This window comes from Drosophila sechellia, chromosome X, assembly GCF_004382195.2.
Source record: "Drosophila sechellia strain sech25 chromosome X, ASM438219v1, whole genome shotgun sequence".
Classification (NCBI taxonomy): domain Eukaryota; kingdom Metazoa; phylum Arthropoda; class Insecta; order Diptera; family Drosophilidae; genus Drosophila; species Drosophila sechellia.
In genome coordinates, this window is record NC_045954.1 from 18,160,033 (window position 1) to 18,175,988 (window position 15,956).

Below are 15,956 nucleotides of genomic sequence, written 5' to 3' on the forward strand. Positions count from 1 at the left end.
ATATATTATACATCATAATATTTATGATAGCATTCTCATTAGCACAATGGTTTCTCGCAGTGTCTCGCTTATATTTTTCTGGTTGTAATTGGGGACACTGACGTCACAGCCGCAGTGACCCCATGACCTCGTTTGCCATGATTCTTTTAGCTCTCAGCCATTTTCATTCGCTGCGTTTCCGTTGGCTAAAAAGGTCATTGACACAATCCAGGGTACAGGGATAAAAGGCTAAAAACGTGACTTTGGTGCAATTGTGACGCTTTTCAACACACGCTGGCATGCTCACATTTCCACATCAAATGGTCGTAGATCGAGGTGAAGCTTTTCGAATCATGACGTCAATGCGCTTCCCAAAAAGGTCAGTCAGTAGGTGATGACGACATACAGCAAATTAAACAGCCAATAAAAAGCACCAACGTTTTTTTTAATACCCCCTTATTTATGATTTTAATGAGAACTACGAGTACAAGTTCGATTTTTGTTAAGAAAAATCAAGTTAGACTTAGCAATTAGTAGAATTCAAATTTGAATCGGTTGTTATCGGGTATGCTGACCGTTAAACAAACGGTTAAAAACTCGAATCGGTTGCTAGAAATTTCTTTCGATTTTGGTTTGAGTACCTACTTTCCATTTAAACTTAAAGGAAACCGAAGCTTTTGTAAGCCCTAAAGCGTTTGGCGAGAGCTTTTTTGTTCCACTTCTTCGAATTTCCAATGCTGCTGCTGAGTTTTCGAAGTTTTCAACAGGCAACGTCGACGCCGGCAGAGGCAGAGGCAGCAGCAGAGACGGCGACGTCGGCAGCGACAACGAAATTCGCTCGGCTCGTCGGCATTTGTTGCTCAGCAGGAGTTAAAGGCGAACACGTGCTCTCAGCTCGGCATCAGCGGCAGATTGCAACACCACCCACCGCGCACCACCCAGCACCGCTCGGCACCACCCACTCTGCCACCCCCTCGAAAGTCGCGCTCCAACATCTCTGCTTTTTCTGCAAATTTTCCTCCTTTTTTCGGAGGCAATTGAAACGACAAAGACAAAAGGAGCGCAATTGAAATAAACGAAGGGTGCAGGATAATGGGTTAACAAAGTCGGTCCACAGATATTAAAATATAGCTCTTTTTAAGTGGAAAATGATTTCGACTGAAAATAAATATTCATTTGCACAAGAATGCTTTCAAAGAAGAACAGATATATAACATTGTCTTTTTATATAGAAAAACACACAAAAGAAAATAGCTTACAAATTAACATTAGTTAACAACATAAAACCTGCTTTTAAAATATTCTGTTATTGCATATTTGCTCATTGTTAGCAATAATTTTGTTTAAATTCTAAGCAGTTTATTTTAAAGAAACCTTTATTTTCAAATACGAGCTGCTTTCCAATAACTTTAATGTACTAAACGAAGGAGATAAGGGAACATGTACTTTAAAATTCATTAACTTGAACCAGCTTAGCTCTTACGCTTCAGTTAAACTCTGAAAACATTTTCCCCCTGTTGATTTTGTTGTTGCGGCGTTTCGCAATGAAAATGCGAAGGGAAAAGCCACCGCAGGCCTCGAATTTCCCCTTAATTTTTTTCGTTTTCCGTTTGATTCCTTGTTGGGAGATAAGCACCGCCACTCGATGCTGTTCAATGCCTCCTGTTCGTTTTGGCCGCTTTCCACGAGTTTTCCTCATAAATATGCAAAGGAAATGCAAACCGTAGCAAACGAACCACAGAAAAAAAAACTCCCCCTCCCACCGGAAACAAATGATGATGAAGTAAGGCGATGCTGACAGAAATTTCACTGGCTAGTGCCACGCCCATTTCCGTTTTCCGCAATGGGCGGCAATTAAGCAATTATCTGAGGGCCGGGAATCAGTTTTCATAGACATTTACGCGACCAAAAGTATACTCAAAAAGTTATTCTTCATCTCTTACAGTAGTTCCTTTAATTAATGCCGTATTAATTTCTGAAATTTTCCTTAAATAATAAAGTCGTGCATAAATGTATTCTTTTACTTCCATATTCTTTAAATATTTAATGAGCATAGCTCATAAATTCTATTCTAACTCATGCTTTCTGGTGTCTTTGAACGCGTTTAATCACCTATTTAAATATTCCGACTATGTTTCTCTGTGGGTTTTCAATCCATCAATGTAATTTAAATCTTTACAATGCATTGTATGTCCATTGCTTAATGTCCAATCTTAAATAGTTTGTGATTTGCCGAAAGTTTTCCGATTTCAAAATGAATCTTAAAGTTCACTTTCCTAGTCCCTTTGCTGTGCGGCAACCTTACGCTTCAATCAGCCTGATTGAAGCTAGGCGAATTCCTCGAAGGAAGCCTGGGAAATATGCTAATAAAATTTCAATTTCAGGTCCTTCAAGGGAGTGAAGCATATTGTTTCTTCCCCCTTTCTTATTTTTTTTTTTTTTTGTTTACTTTTGGCAGCGTTTTGTTGTTGAGCTGGAGGTTTTATTGCTAACTGGGCCATAAAGAAACCAGCTCCGAATGCAGTTTTGGACGTGGACGTCTGCTGGGGTCATAAAAAAGCGCTGCACAGGAAAAAAAAACGAGTTCCACGGTTGCACTTATTGACTGGTTATGGTTGTTAAAAGGGCTTAAAAAAATGGTCATTACGAAAATACACATTTACGAACGATAATTTATTCATTCATAAAAGGATTAAGTGTTTCCGGGGAATATCGTTGAAAAAAATAAATTAATACTCAAACGCACTATTGTGCCATGTTAAATTGTAAAAAGAACTGTAATGAAATTGATTTAAATAAGATATGTTGCATGAAAGTTAGTCAGTCATAAAAAAGCATATTATTTTTATATTAAATATGTAAATGTGCAAATATACAGAAAACAAAAAATGGGAACGAAGCCAAAGTGAATAAAAGTAAATAAAAAATCGTATTTGTACTAATAAAGGTTTTTTTTTTAAATTTTTCTGCTTTACTTTCCTTTCATACGCAACGTGAACCGAGGTGATTAATAACAATCAAAGACCTGTGTGAACTTATTTTTCTAAGTGAGTCCCGTTTTTGGTTTGCTTCCGTACTTTCTACACCGTTCTCCTTCCACTTGCAAATGATTTTGCATGCATTTATTACTCATACGCAACGTGACCCGAGGTCAGAGCGCATTAACAGCAATCAATATTCTCAGCTACACCCCAAAATTTGAGACCCAAGCAGTGCGGGTGTGTGCTAAGCTGGGGCCTAACTAAATGTCGGCATTTTGAGCCGACAGTTCTTGTCATTTGATTTGTCATTTGCCGGCAAGATTCACGGCTTGTTCGAAATTAAGCGACGTCTGTTGGCCGCTGTCTGTGCTCGGTGTTCTGCTTTTTGACGGCTGATGTCTGTTGCCTGTTGGATATCTTGGCTCAGATGCCACCTTTGACCCATTTCATGGCACCTCATCTCACCTTCAGCTTCAGCTCAGTCAGCTCGAAAGCACTTCAAAGGCCATCATCTTGACATTTTGATTTATTGGCTTCGCTGCTGTTGTTTGCCGACTTGGGCTGCGGCTTTCACTTTGGCTTTAACATTGTCTTGTTGGCCTGCTGGCTTCTTGGCTTCTTGGCTTGTTGCTTTTCTTTCCTTGCGGCTTGTTGCTCCGCTGATGTTTGGCACTAAGCCGCTTACAACTATTGGCCCGCCTGGAAAACGCTCGCTGCCAAACCGCCAAACAGCTTGGCCAGGCTCCCAGTTGGCTTAACACTCGCCAAATCCCCCAAACAGATAATAATTTCTCCCAGCGGAAAATTTGTCGGTGCTGGTGAACAAAACTGACTTGCATTCTGCAGCTTAAGAAAGCTCAAGTAGTAATTTCCAAGAAATTCTGTTCATATATGAGATCTAAAAGATACTTTAAAGTCGAATGTAGAGACTATAATTACAAGATTATCTAAACAGAAAAATATTAGCGTACCAAACTAAAATAATATTTTTATCCAGTGGCCACAATTGTATTTTTGATCACGTAACAACAAAATGATAAAATTCTCATTTAAAAAATTAAAAAATCAAGATAATAATATGCCACCACCTATCACTGATCATTTCTTTCAGTGCCAACTTTCTGACATTGGCCTTTGCCGGCAAATGGCTTCATTCCACCCACTTTTCTGGCCATTGTATTTGGCCAACTAATGCAGCACACAGCTGGCAACAAAGTGAATGGTCAAAAACCCAGATTCAGGAACAGGACCAGGTCCAGCTCGGATTTCGATTTCGATTTGGAGTTGCTGGACCCGGAATACACGGAATCCGGACTGCAGATTCCGGATCCAGTTAACGAGCTCGTTACGGCTCATTGGCCCTTGGGTCGTGCTCTCCTATGCATTTGGCCAATGTAAATTGAATTTGGTCTCCGGCACCGCCTTCCAAACAGAAAAAGAAATGCAAATTAAGCGCAAAGTGCTTACAAATGTGCGCTGTCTGCTGGGCGGTGGGCAGTACAAGTGGGCGCACAAGTGGGAGGTCAAGTGGTCGTAAGGTGTGGCAACAATAATCGAGTGGCACTCGGAATGGCACCTAATAACATATAATTATTTGAGCAAATGCAATCAATTTGAATCGATAGAATTGAAGCGCTAATTGCGATAATTACTAAGTAAGCTTGGAGAGCGCACTCGAAAGTAAATATGCAGGAACTAGACATTCTCAGCAAATAAGTTAATACCTAAAGCGCATTTGAAATTGATTGATCTGTAGCAGAGTTACAATTCTGCAATGCCAAGAAGAAAAACACAATAGTAAATCAATCATAAAGTTAATCATTAAATCCAAGAAATGCACATTTCTTAAATTAAAGTTCCTGCCATGCCAACCAATAAGATACATATTTTCTAATCAACCTTTGCAGTTTCGAAATAAAAGAAAACACACCTGATACAATGCCAAATGGAGTGTCTTGTGGAAAACTTGAGTGGGAAACCCATGATTGCGAATAGGAAAACTTTCTGGCTGCCATGGGCCAAGTTTGCCCCATTAAACTTTCTACTTGTTGAGGATATCGCAAAGTATTCCCTCTCCGAGGAGGCAAAAATCAAGCCAAGACAGTTTTTCCCTCCTGAGCCGTGTGCATTCATTGTTGATTTTCCAAGCCCCCCCACTCACGCCCCCCCCCCACCATCCGACCAGCGAAACAGGACTCTTAAAGAAGGACATCCGTGTCTACTGCAGGATATAAGAAATGAAATGAAAACAGAGGTACTTTTCAGGCGCAGGCGTCGAATTGAAGAGCGACTAACTCTCTCGCTAAAAAAACTTATGATTTCCCGCATATTTATATGGAATATATAAATTTTAAGATATATGCTTGGTTATCATAGAGATTCTAGTCAGCAAACATGAAGATTTCCCAGACATTTTTTATGCGATTTTATTTTAGATTTCTTATACGAAATCAAACGAATCTTAAGTCTTTCCGATTTATTTACGATGTGCGTAAAGCTATAGCTATAGGATATAGTCGCGGACCCTCTCTCGCCAACTGAGAGAGAGAGAGAGCGGCGTAGAGTGCCGGACAGGAGGAAAATGAGAGAGAGCCAACCGGATGCGAGGGAAAGTTGCCGGCGAAAGCGTGGAAAACAAACCGCTACGAAGGAAAGTGTCGCCGCACAACTCGCTCAGTCGAGCATTAGACGCCAACGCGTTCGGAGGCAGCTCTCTCTCTCTCTCCCACACACACTCTCTGTCTCTGTCGCTCCACGGCTCTCTCTCTCTCTTTTTCGCTTCCTCCATCTACGTCGCACCTTCTCACACCCGCATTCACGCTTTCAACGGACTCCAGCAGAGGAAAAGTGTGAAAAGTTGTGCGGCCAGGGGCTCTGCTCTTATGTATACAAGTATGTAAAATGCGGGGAAAACAGAGAAATGCATCGGAATTCCGTGTTTTCTTTTGCTTTACGCCAGTTTAATCACTCTTGAATCCAGCGGCAGCGGCAGTGGGTAGTCGTTTAATTTTAGACGCATCACTTCAAATCCGATCTATAAATATGGCAACTTATTTTCAAACTGCACTCGCCGGCTATAAATCAAATTAAATGAAAATCAAAATTTGTGAGACGCCTCTGCTTTCGATTGGCACTCGGAGAAAATTTCAAATGAAAATTACGAAAAATAAGAAGCAATGATCCTTCAATTATAAATGTTAAAATTTGTAAGAACTAACTTTAGACTAAGACTTTACCACTTGTTTAGGCACCCGGACGCGGTAAAATGTTTCTGGCAGTTAACCAGAGTCTACAGAATACCAGCAAGAAGAAGCGCAAGCGGCGGACGGCCGAGGATGATCCGCAGGAGGATTCTGGGGAAGGGACCCCACCAGTTCGGCCCCTGGAACCCAGTGCGTCCAGTGACCAGCTGGTCGGAGGTAATGGAGCCACCTGCCGGGCGTGTAAGTGCCCGGGCCGGCAGTCCTTGACCCTGGTGTACATCTACCTGGGCGCCCTCACCCTCATCCTGGCCAGCCTCTCAATCGTCTTCTACACGCACACCCAGGACACCGAGTCCTTGTCACAGGTGGAAGATAACTATCCGTCGAAGTCGTTCCGGGTACAATTCCAGGCGGAGTTAATGCGCTCGGAAGAGGAATTAAGGAGACTGATCAACAGGATAATCGAGGAGGAGCAGGAATTGGTTGGCAGGTGGGCGGATCACTAACTTTTCAAGCTTCCAAAGTTTTTGGCACATAATTATGTACTCCCCACATAGTACCACCGCGAGTAGCACCACCCAATCGAGGGATCCTCTGAAGAATGAACGCAAGTTCACAGACAATTTGATTAGCCACACACCGCGTCCCACAGGAAAACGAATACGCCGGGACATCGCCTCCTCCGCTCCGGCAACCCTGCATGGCAAGTTCAGATATCCGGACTAGGAATTCACATAACTATTCTTCCTTTCTCCCTCCTCCTCTCCAGCTGATCCCCTGATCGAGTTTTTCAATCCGAACCATCGCAAGGTTCTGGAGGAGCAAGACACCGAGATCCGTAAGCGAACGGGTCAAAAGGGCGCCGCTCCTGGCGGAGATGAGTGGATCTATCTGAATACTTACTGCCGGGTACCGGAGAAGATAATCACAGGATTCTGTAAGGGCACCCAGGACTATTGTCCGCCGGCACCACAAGGACCAACCGGAGAAGTGGGACCAAAGGGACCACCAGGAAACCCGGGTCTACCGGGCATTCCGGGTCCAAAGGGAAATCGCGGTGATGTGGGATTACCGGGGACCCCCGGAGTGGATGGCGTTGGTCATTTGGGTCCCGCCGGACCTCGCGGTCCTAAGGGAGATGCCGGGGTTACCGGAAGAGCGGGCTTGGATGGACGTGATGGAGTTCCCGGGGAGCCGGGACTCGATGGCGTACCGGGTCGCGCTGGTGCTGATGGAAAGAATGGCCTGCCTGGACGCGATGGCAAGGATGGGCTCCACGGCAAGGATGGCAAAGATGGTCTGTCCATCACGGGACCCAAGGGTGCGCAGGGACCACCAGGCGAACGAGGGCTCAAGGGTAAGTTATCCCCTTTATAACTCCATGATTCCTAGATCGTAACTATCTTCTGGACAGGCATTGCGGGTCCGCGTGGTCGTCCTGGCAAGCCGGGCACCAATGGCATACCCGGAGTGCCCGGCATCAATGCCTGGAAGCTGCAATATCCCAATGGCAGCTCCTCCAACGATCTGCTCATACCGCCATCTATAACAGGTAAGTTAACCGTATGTCGAATTAAGGGGAGGATACATAACTATAAAACGAGCATTTTCTCCATAAAGATATTCAAGTGCCGGACTTCCAACGCACGGTGATTGTGGAGGAGGGAAGATCCCTGAATTTGAGCTGCACCGCCACGGGAACTCCCACACCGCAGGTGGAATGGCGACGTGAGGATGGTCGCACCATTAACGTCAATGGCGTAGAGAGTAAGTATGTGGGTGACCACTCCCAATTGCCATTACAATCCTCTCCATCCAGTGGCCTCCATCAGCGGACAGTTCCTGAGGTTCACCAATATCACCCGACATCAGATGGCGGCCTACACCTGTTTTGCCAACAATGGCATCGCTCCCGTGGCCAATGCCACCTATCTCGTGGAAGTGCAATGTAAGTGTGTGGCAAGGAAAGTTTGAAGATTAGCTATGAACAGAGAGACTTCCCATCCCCCAGTTGCTCCCATGATATCGGTGTACCGCCAAATGATCTACGCGGAGTACCAGAGCAGTGCCACCCTCGAGTGTTTGGTGGAGGCATTTCCCGAAGCAATTAGGTATTGGGAACGGGCCTACGACGGCAAGATCCTCGATCCCAGCGACAAGTACGGCATTGAATCGTATCCAGAGGGGTGAGTTTATATACCATCTTATCCGTAGAAATCCGTATTAATTATGGAGCTCCTTAGTTTCAAGACAACCATGCGCTTGACCATCAGCAATCTGCGCAAGGATGACTTTGGGTACTATCATTGTGTGGCCCGAAACGAACTAAATGCAACGATGGTCAACTTTGAAATAGCACGTAAGTTGCAAAATGTGTGAAATGTTTAAAATTTTTCTATTAACCCCCTTTTTTTCAGCCCAAGATCCGAATAGTGAGACCCCGTATGTGGGAAATAACATGAAGGTATATGGCCAAAGGCCGCCGGAGAGCGAGTGTCCCGTTTGCGATCAGTGTCCAGATCCCAGGTGGGTTTTCCATAATCAACTCCCCGATAAGATTTACATCTACTCCATATCTGAAGCTTGTACCAGTGCAAGGACTCCATACTGAATAACTTTGAAATCCAGGCCACTGGCAATCTCAGCTATCCGGGATTACCCAAGCGACCAAAGAGTAAGTAGATATCTTAACCTCATAATAAGTATAAGATATTATATCTCTCCCATTAGCTTGCTATCTGTATGCGGTAGGCAAGCCCGTTTTCCACAAGGTGGTCAATGAAAAGTTCGGCTCCTGGCTTAGAGATCCATCGCCGGACAGTGATCGTGAGAAGACGTTCGTCACCAACGAAAACGATCCGTACAATCTGTTTGAGTTCACCACTCGCATTCAGTACCGAATGAATAGCATACCCCGGAGGAAATACGAGATTCAAGAAGGCTTTCATGTGAGTTAAGAAAAGTTAAGAGATTTTCCTTTCCTAATTTATTTAATTTCATTATTAGGGCAATGCACATGTGGTCTTTAACGGTTCATTTTACTATCAACAAAGAAACTCGGATCTGGTGGTCAAGCTGGACTTGACCAGTCTCAAAAAGATAAGTGAGTGTATTGCAATGGTTGAGATTCATATTACTATCTATTGAAATTCCCCTAGCCACACAATTGCCATATGCTGGAGTGGCTGCTGCGAATAGGCTTTATACCACGGACTACAACTACATGGACTTCAATGTGGATGAAGTGGGCCTGTGGGTGATCTATAGCACCTACAACTCCAACAATACGCTGGTGGCCAAGGTAAACTTTGTGGTCCCTTCAAAAACATCTTCCATATGATCCATTTTTCCTAGTTGGATGCGGAGACATTGAAGATGCAGTACAACTTTAACATCACCCTGGACCATCATCAGTTTGGTGAGATGTTCATCGTGTGTGGCAATCTGTATGCCATCGATTCGGGAACGGACAAGAACACCCAGATTCGATATGTGGTGGACTTGTACAAGGGCAAGCTGCTCAACACGAATCTGCCCTTCTCAAATCCCTTTAGCCATACCACCACCGTGGGCTACAATCCCCTGACTGTGGTAAGTGATTACTGATATCTCACAGTGATTATTTATTATATATTATTATTTTCTATATTTTAGGAACTCTACTCCTGGGACAAGGGCAACGCACTCACATATCCCATACGCTACAATGAGCAGCGTTTAATCTCCGACAATAGTTAGGAGTCGCTAATCACAAGACGATCTTAAAGATCTGCAGAGTCAAGGCTCAAAATCTAACTAGTCTAAGGCACAATAAATAAATGCAAACTGTTTTTTTTCCTAATGCAAATGGTTCATCTGTATCTACATTTCTCTTGTTCAATATTTGAGATCGCTGGCATGTTTTCCCAATTTGCTTGCTGACATGTCTGGAAATTCACTAATTGAAAGGCACAGCAAGGGAAAGTGTGCGAAAATAGTTGGGTGTGAACTGCTAATTTGCAAAAGGTGGAGTGGAAAAAGTGTTATATATATATTTGAAGTGAAGTGTGTTCATGTGGGGAAATATTTATTAACACTTCCGATTCAGACAAACAATCGTATCATGCCGTATAATTGAATGCTGTTTTCTCTAGATTAAATTTCTGTTTTGGTTAATCCACATCGTGCACCTGTCAAGCGAAAGAACTCTCCTTTAGGACTACACACACTATCCCCATTTCCCATATTCCCTGTGCCATTAAATTCCGTTTCAACATCTCGGCTGGGCCCCAAACCACTTTGCAGCTCCACGCCTCTCCATTGTCAATTAGCTGCGATAATGTTGACATTATCCGGGCCGGGTTCCATTAATTATGCCTGCTTAAAAATGCCTGGACGCAGGGCACTCTGCCAATTGCAGCAACAAGTCCACCTTGTGGATGTGCCAAACCGTTGATGGAACAGCAGGGATGCGAGATGAGAGATGGACGACGAAACACGGACGAAGGCGAAGTGGGCAGGGACGAGGCAAGGGCTCCAGTTAATTTCCAGGCGGGGAACCAGCTGCCGATCGGTTAGGGACTTGGTAAGAGGACCACCGGGGCGGCTATATAGGCCACATGACGAGCTGAAGCTCCGCAGATTGACGGACTGGCAGAGTGACGGCCTGTCAATAAGGGAAACCAACTGAGCTCGGCACGAAAGCGTTTCGATGTTTGGCAGAGCCCTGCACCACCCCAAACCCCAAAATACACACCCTCAATCACACTGAGCCACCCTAAACGTAGCAGTATGCTGAAGCACACTGAGAAAAACGGAGGAAGGACTTGCACTTCAGTTTTCAAAGTTTTAAACAGCTTGTTAAATCGGACAATAAACTAAAAGCTAGATTAAGGAAGATCTCTGCTATTATAAAAATATGATTTGGTGACCCCGATGCCACCTTTAACTGTGCAGAAAAAGTGGTGAACAGATATATTTTTATTTATAGACTTATTTTTATATATTTTTCATGTATTTAATACAAACAATTACAATAAGAAAGTTAGTTAGTGAGGGGTAGTTCAATTGGTGACCCCTTACATTCTCTACTACTCTACAGAAAAGAAAATAGACTTGATTAAATTTTCGCCATTTTTTACTTAGTATTAAAAATAAAAAACTACAAAATTGTGAACAGTGTAACTCGGTTTGGTTCGGTGGGTAGCTACACATAGGACCACCTCCACTGCACTTGTGCCTCGAAGTTCGTCTCTCGTCAATTGCGTTGCATGTTTGACAATTTGCATTTTTCGATGTCTACCACCCTCACAGTCGCCTCAAAGCCCCCTTGCCCCCATGCCCCTTGTCCATTGTCTGAACGAATTTCAGTTGCATTTCTCGATTCCCTTTGTCATCGTTGCGACCGTGAGGCAATTCGGGGATCCGGAATGCGTCACGGATTGCGGCAGGTTCTGTGTGGGAAACTGGGGAAAAATGTGGAAATTGGTAAAGGCAGCGCAGTCACAGATGGCACTGTCTCCTAAATAGGGATTCCTCTTTACTGGATTGCATTCCACATTGCATTGCTGTGATGCACAAGTGTGAGTATGGGTGAAATAAAATCAGCTTTGAGCCATCGACGATAGAAAGCAAACAGAAGACGTAGAACTTAATTCGATTCGATGACCTTAACATCAAAGCTTGTTGAAAAAGTTTCCAGGAAGCGGGATGTAGTTTCTCGAATTTAACGATGGAAATTAATTTATATTGATTTATTAAAGCCCGCTTAGTTCTCGATAACCAAATACCCATTTGACGGCTATTCTTGTCGTTAGCCCTGTAAAATCACCGTCAGTTGGCACTGACCATCAATTATCACCGTCAACCTTTGGCCTTTCGGCACGGGTGTTTTGATTTATGCAGATTTAAATATATGTACATATACATGTATTCCGTACTTTTCTGTTTGCTCGCACTGTGGATTTTTTGTAGTTTTGGCCAAATGCCAGCGGAATCGTTTGACTGGGCTAATCCCCAGTTTTATAGACCCCCCGTCCAGTCGCCACCTTCTCCGCCGAAAATTCAGACTCTCTATCATTTTTCATTTTTTGTTGTGCTGTTTTGTTGGGGCAGGCCCATCTGGTGCCGTTTGTAAGGATAATGCGCTCTTGTCAAATTGCCAAGAGTGGCGGCTGCAGGATACACCACCAGGATACTACTCGGTGGGTGGGATATGGATGCGGATGCGGATGCCAATGCGAATGCGAGTGTGGATAAGGATGAGAATGAGGATGAGGATGAACACGAAGACGAGAAGGGGCTTTGGAACAGCTGTTGGACGCTAAGCGCCTTCCAGCTGCCTCAGTCGCTTTTATTCCGCCGGAATCCGCTCGAGTCCGTGGACAAACAATTTTCATGCTTGAACGCCGCCCCCACCACATCACTCCCGCTCTCCCCAGTTGAGCCCCATCCCTTCACCCCTCCCCTTTCGCTTTAGCAACAGTTTGCTTCATTAAATTGCAAACGAGCATCAAGAATCCAGTGTCTAGTGGGGGGAATGAGCTGCAGAATCCGAAGGGGGGAACCTTTTCACCAGACCAGTACTACTTAGTACATTGGGAGCAGGAGGAGCAGGAGGTCACTGTGTTCACGCTCTAATCAAAATGCAAAATGTAATTTGGAATTTTAACATGAACAACGTGAGCAGGTCACTGGGCCATAAAGACCCATACAATTTCATGCCTTCGCAAGGGTTTGCTTACCCATAACACAAGCAAATAGTGTTGTCCAAGTCAATAAGCTACAGTAGCTAACTAATAGATTAAATTATAAGTTATAGTTTTTATTAAGCTTAGTAATTCCAGTATTCTATAAGATACTATTATAGTAGGCGTGGCAACCCTGCGCCTATGTCTCTGGAATCTGGTTGCTTAATCTTAACTTTCTAGCTTTTATAGTTCCGGAGATCTTAACGTTCATACGGACGGAAATACGGACAAAGCACGAATTTAGAATACCCTATAACTCTAAGAGTAACGCGTATAATTATAACAAACAGATGAAACATCCACATATCTAATATAACAAGTAGATACGCGTTCTTGGTTTATAAACTCCAACTATAAATTAAATACGCTCTACCAGCTTAGCAACTACCACCTAACTAATAAAATTTAACTGAAAAATTGCCAGAAGTCCAGCACCAAAAAGGAACTACAATCGAGCGAGTGAAAGACAGGTGTATAGAGTGTGCGAGAGAGACAGTGCCAGCAATTACAAGTCCAAGGCAAAAGGGCCAATAATCATGGCCAAAGCTGCTGAATCGGTGATGCGTTAAATTATTTCTGGTGTAAATGCCGTAGGTGTCCAGCGAAACTTTAATGAATGAGTCCGTCAAATGGCAAATGTCACTAGAGAAGCCAATAACTTGGCCCAAACAGTCATTAATGCCGTCTAGTAACCGTCTTGGCCCGTATTCGTGGTAACAAATGTCTTGGTCCAGACTTCAGAGAAAACTTTATGCTCAACTTGATGCACTTACTAATTGCTTGAATGTTTTTAAGATTAAGAGAGAGCTTTAAGCCTTTACCTCTACTTTCTATTTTTTAAATGTTCTTTAACGTTGAATAAATGCATTTCGTTAAAGTTAATAACTTCGATTTCCCACTGCTGTTTATTTTATATCTTCCACCAGTTTCCTGCTGCTTCATAAACCGAAATCACTTTTGATCCGGCGCTCCTAATGGGCTGGCCAATCAATTGATGGTCCTGACTGCTTTCGGTTATGGTAAGTCCTCTTATCCAGCTCATGCTGCTATCAATTCAATTTTGTCCCGGCAGTCGGTGCTCATGGTGCTCTCGTTGATTGGAGGAGGTTTGTTTGGTTCGATGGGTGGCTGTGGAGACCGAGTAACCTGAGGAGCAGCAGGAGCAGGAGCTGCCCGCACGGGAATGGGGTATCCATTGTGGGTTAGACAATGCCCCGATGAGCCGATGGCCCTCGCCGCGTGCCAGAGACAATGGGGCGGATGCACAATGGCCGTGTGTTCGGGCCCGACGGTCTCGAAAATAAACCCCGACAAGTGGCGACCTCTGACCCCGCCGCCTTGGATCTCCCGCATTGTACTTTTAAATGCGTTAATTGAGTGCTACGAGTTGTCTTTCGGCACTTGCACACACCGCCTTCTATTTTGTTTGCCATCCATTGTCTGTGTTTTTTATACATTCCTCCTAGCTTTTCCTTTGCCTCTCTGCCAGAAAGGCATTCGGCACTTGTAGTCCAACGCAGCCAAACAACAAATCAAAGTCAAATGGTCAACGAGACACACAAGATGGCAAAGGGAAAATCTTTGTGCCACACACACAACTCAAGCAGATGGTTACCATCACAACCGGAATTGCATATGGACAATGGGGTTAATGGGGATGCTTGAGTTGGGATTCGAGTCCATATCTGACATATCATAAAATTCAAATTGATATTGAAATTGATGTTCATTTCGTTATTAACACTCCAAGCACACATAAACATATTAGTTTGTGCCAGATAATGAAGCATAGATAAAAGTACCGAAGGCGTTATTTATATAGTGCGAATAAATTCAATTTCGGTTGCCTAAAATGTCAATTCGGAAATTTATTGCATTTAAAATACTTGAATTGCCATTGAATAAATATAGAAATAATATTAGACAAATGCACTTTAATTGAATTATTCGAAATTTAATATTAATTGACGGTATCTTCGGACTATTATTATTTGCGAAAATACTTTACCACCGAAACGCTTACGGCTTTTAAACCATAATTTAAGTGGCTATAATTATGCAAAGCAAATATATCTCAATAACAATATTTGTATAAATTAATACAAAGTTTTAAAATGCACGAATCAGAGGAGTTCTTACCTTTTGTTCCAGAAATAAATGAATATTTTTCCATTACACAGTATCCCTTGATCTACCAATTTAAATTTGTATATTTTTGTTAAGATTGTGCCTAAAACTTATGTTAAATTAGATACAAGACTCTCAATTGGAGAAATTCATAAATGTGTGTAATAATTTGTAGACTTAGTACATTTAAAATTCATTTTACAGGGTGACAGTTAGTCTACCCCTAGCCACCTAAACATAATGCCGCCCGAAGCGTTCTTTATGCTCGTGCCAATTGAAATGTTAGCCAAAATGTTGCCCCCCTTGTTGGCAGCAGTGTTTTGAAGCGTTTCGCTTTGACACTTTGGGTTCTTTATGGGTCCGCCAATAGAATAGAACGCCACCCCCCTGCGGGCTCCTGGGATTGTGGAATGTGGGGGATGGGTGCACGGTTTGGGATCGGCACAAGGACACCCATCTTACCACCGCAAACATTTCGCGCTTAGGTGCACTTCAGTGGACGCACGGCAGTAGACTCGCATTTCACTACACCTGCTGACCAGCTGACCACCACCGATGGAAATGGTACGAGTGGTGTTATGCCCGTATGCGCTCATTAATTTCGCCTGAGTAAAGTTCAATGGGACAAGCAACCGTACAGAAAAAAAAAAGAAGTGGGCGTGGGGAGTGGATGGAAACCACCCACCTGGCCAGGTGGCAGACAAAGTGCTGCGAGTTTCCACAGGCAAATGAAAAATGATTTGCCAGAAGCCGTCTAACAAATGGGTCGCAATTTTCGCTACGTGGGTGTGGCAATAAGTCGGCTTCCAGTGAAAGGCGCTGATAAGCGACGGCTGGCCAAGTAACGTGGCCCAAACGAATGGCCAGCAATTAGACAGAAGGCAAAGACGCCATCGGCAATTTGAGGATGGAGCTGCGCGAGCGGGGGGAGCGGGAGG

The 15,956-nt window shown here is 43.7% G+C and overlaps 2 protein-coding genes across 3 annotated transcripts in view; one reads left to right on the plus strand and one right to left on the minus strand.

Annotated features, from left to right (window-relative positions):
- LOC6614805 (potassium voltage-gated channel protein Shaker) overlaps positions 1-15,956 on the minus strand; it is a 119,355-nt gene that overhangs the window by 92,073 nt on the left and 11,326 nt on the right. The gene's annotated exons all lie outside the window — the stretch shown is intronic.
- LOC6614808 lies at positions 5,633-10,010 on the plus strand. The gene is made up of 16 exons (XM_002039191.2): positions 5,633-5,852; positions 6,208-6,653; positions 6,721-6,866; positions 6,933-7,520; positions 7,578-7,715; positions 7,784-7,930; positions 7,983-8,111; positions 8,175-8,349; positions 8,407-8,522; positions 8,581-8,689; positions 8,746-8,837; positions 8,894-9,111; positions 9,170-9,266; positions 9,322-9,464; positions 9,518-9,754; positions 9,818-10,010. Exons 2-16 carry the CDS (start codon positions 6,226-6,228, stop codon positions 9,899-9,901), a joined length of 2,847 nt encoding a protein of 948 aa, XP_002039227.1. The 5' UTR covers positions 5,633-5,852; positions 6,208-6,225; the 3' UTR covers positions 9,902-10,010.